We start from the raw sequence: 3743 nt of genomic DNA on the forward strand, positions 1-3743 counted from the left end.
ATGTGTTATTTTCAAGAGAATTACGTTTAGTAAATATTTTTTTAAATATTGATTGATTTTTCTTGCTTTGTTTTAATTTAGATTTTATATTTTTTTTATTACAGAATCATCGTAGCGACGTTGTAGATATAACTCCACTGCGCATCAAATTGGTAAGTGATGAATTAATGTTTTTATTGAGATAACGGATGTGGTAATTTTATTAATATACTATGTATCTAGATGCATATATGAATTAATTTAATAAAAATATACTTGTATATTCTTTATAAATATAACATTCCATGCATCTGTTGCCTTAAAATGGATAAGTTAGAACAGATTAGGATAAATTTAATTCTGGATCAAATATTTATTCAGGATTAAATTTTATATAAGTTGGTGCGAAAATATATATGCATACACATATATGTATATTATATATTGTTTTCTATGATATATTCCTTGTATCGTTTTATACTTATCTGTACACGCTTATGTGTATACATTACTAATGAAATAACAAATATTTTTATATAGTGCTTTTGTTGTACAATTTATTAATCTCGCTCTTTTATAAAAAACATTTTATGTTTATGATTGTTAATTTTTGCTATTTATCTCAATGCACTACCTAAGATTTTATAACTTATCCATTCGTAGTAACTGGATTTTATACCAGTTAAAATAGTAACATGATGTAAGATCCAATATATATTTTATCAAGAAATAGAAGAATTTTATCTCATAATTATTTTAAAATTGCAAAGTATTGAGTCACTTAAAATATTTATATTAACTTTGAAATAATAAATTATACAAAAAAATGATTCTAATAATTTATAAAATACAAAGAGATATGTTTGTTGATGCAGAAAAATATCAATCTTCTGTTAAGAAAAGTGGTTACTCAATTTATTCTTTCTTTTAAGTAACGATTATTTTTAACAAAGAATATTTTCTTGATAATAATCTTAAAATATACTTATTACAAAATTTTAGAAAAACTTATTATTTACACTCAAAACAAGAATTTATTTTCTTTTGAAGAATATTATAAAATTGATCGAAAAAACGAACTTTTTATAATAAGCAAGTCAAATTTGTTTTAATTTAATAAATTTGATTGAAGTATTAATTTTTTTTTTTACTAGGATTCAGAATATATTTTCAGTTTTGTATAAATTTAATGCTTCTGATGAACGTATGATAGATTTGTGGATACATGAACTTTTGAAATGAATTATTACTTGCACAGTGTAATTATTACTTGCGTATTTTTCTATGTGTATAAAGGAATTATTCTTTTCTTGCATCATTCATCTGAATTTCTCATCTCTGCTTTGAGATGAAATTCAGCAACGAACCGTTTGAATTCTTAAAAATACGTATATGGTCCTTGAATTTGGATGGTAATCGATTTAATAATTTTCAATTCTTTTTTCAATTCAAGTTTTGTCCTTTATATAGTGATGTTTATATTGAAAAATTTAATCTAGTTAATATCGGGACTTTTGAAATAATGTTATTGACTTAAATTTTAAAACTTTATGATTTATAAGCGCAAGTGTACTCGCATATTACATTAAGTTGATTTATTTTTGTGTGTTATACAATAACGATATGAGATATTTTTATAGCTCTTCTATACAAATTTCGATTAAAATTTTTTGCCTATGTATTTAAAATAATTATTCTGTGCGATCACGTAAAACTAAAATAATTAATCCATTTAAATTAATTATTATATTAATTATTATATACTTAAAACCGGTATACTCTGTTGATTGTTTGTTGAATGTTGTATGATTCTTCTAATAATACAATTTATTGATAATAAAGAGTATTTAAAATAACTATATTGAAAGAAAAATAAATAATTAATGATAATTGAGTAAAAAAAATATAATTTCTTAGATAGCAAACTGACGTTATTTAACATCATGTCGAATAAAATGTCATTAAAGATGTCATTTTAAGACTAAAACAATAATGTCAATTTATTATATAGATTTCATTAAAGCTACTACTATATATAATATAGTAGTCATTTCCAATTATGATCGAAAGTGCTTTTTTAAGTCTCCTGAGTGCGGTTGTATTGAATCATGATGTCATAAGTGAGACACGACTTTTACTTTAATTTTTGTTACATGTCATTTATCACTGACGATCAAGAGGGATAAGAATAGTCGACCCATCTTTAAATGTTTTAAAACGATCTTATTATTTCGTTTTATCTAAATTATCTTTATTTACAAATAACATGTAAAAAAAATTAACGTATCATTTTTTGTTCATGGCATAGCGATTCAGTATAACTGCGACGATTGTACTCTTGTGAGAAATCTTGTTTGTTATATTTTAAAGCAATCTTTTGTGTACTTACATGTATTGTATTTTGTCTTATAGATATATTGTATAGCGTATTAAAGTTTAGATTTGATTGTAAGATGGAATTTTATTTGTAATTTTACACGTGATGTGTGTGTGTGTGTGTGTGTGTGTGTGTGTGTGTGTGTGTGTGTGTGTGTATTTCAATATATATTTTATAGATATATATATGCAGTTTGATTTTTCAAATGTTACAATTTTTCACAGTTGTGTTAGTATACTTTTTTATTTAATTACCTTACAAGTAATTATTATACTAAAAAGAAATAACGCGAATAACAATAAAAAGCGATGCTATTATCTATTTAAAAATCTTATTCATAGGCACGCGGGTAAAAATATTATTGGTGATTTTAATGAAGACCAAACCGAAAGTTTCTTCATAAGGTGTTTCAAGCTCCTTAAAAATTAAATCCGAATTCTGATTGAGGAATTTATGCATTTGTTCACCTGTAATCAATGAGATATGGAAACATTAATACAAGAATATATTAAACAAATACGTTCATCTTTTTAAAATGTCACGGTATAAATTAATAGTAATTAAGACACTAAGAAATTAATATATTTTTTAAATATACAGCTTAAAAACACATTCGTATCTTTTTATATTCATATTTTTTTCTTGTACTTTAAAATTAAAAGTTAAAAAATAAATACGGTTATTGACTTTATACAAAAATATTGGTACACTTATATAAAATCTATGATGTATTATACATTATAAATCTATAATAATTTGTTTTTATGTATTTGCAACAAAATAATATCAATTATGTTACTGAGATATTGATTAAATAAAATTTAATACCTAAAATGGAATCTCCATTAAAAAGATTATCGAATTGTAGAGTTACGTGATCAGGTAAAAACTTGACAATATACTTCGTCGCTCTCATATAAATATCTCCATCTTTTTCAAACTTTTCATAATGCGTTTCGTGTTTCGTCCTTAAATCATCTAAAATAAAATCGGCTTAGCAAAAAAATGTACTGTTAAAGTTGTTTGTAGATGATCTATAATTTGGAACAAAATTTAAGATAAAATCTATTATATCATATGTGTCATTGTAAGAAAAAGTTTTAATCTATCTAGGTTTAAATTGTAAATAATAATGCAATACTGCATGCAATTACGAAAATACATTATAATATTTACGCATAGATATGTTGCATTTGCCCTCTCCTCGGATTGGTAGTAATAGAATCTTGCCTTCGAGTTTGTAATCGGCAATAAAGTCCACCTGAGTATTAAAAGACTCGGATCTAAATATTAAATTGTCCCAGTCTATTCTAAAGAAAATAATAATTAATATATTGATTGTTAATACTAATTATATAATCTGTTATCTTGAAATTATATATATATA

General features: G+C 23.5%; 1 protein-coding gene across 1 annotated transcript in view; it reads right to left on the reverse strand.

The window, feature by feature from the left end:
• Positions 1–2674: 2674 nt before the first annotated feature.
• The window catches only part of LOC108686744 (protein takeout-like), a 12017-nt gene continuing 10948 nt past the window's right edge, over positions 2675–3743 (reverse strand). Inside the window, exons 4-6 of the mRNA XM_018192194.1 lie at positions 3533–3666; positions 3185–3334; positions 2675–2823 (exon numbers count right to left, since the gene is read on the reverse strand). Of these exons, the coding sequence (XP_018047683.1) occupies positions 2675–2823; positions 3185–3334; positions 3533–3666 (433 nt within the window). The remainder of the gene's footprint in view (positions 2824–3184; positions 3335–3532; positions 3667–3743) is intronic.

This window comes from Atta colombica, unplaced genomic scaffold (assembly GCF_001594045.1).
Source record: "Atta colombica isolate Treedump-2 unplaced genomic scaffold, Acol1.0 scaffold189, whole genome shotgun sequence".
NCBI lineage: Eukaryota > Metazoa > Arthropoda > Insecta > Hymenoptera > Formicidae > Atta > Atta colombica.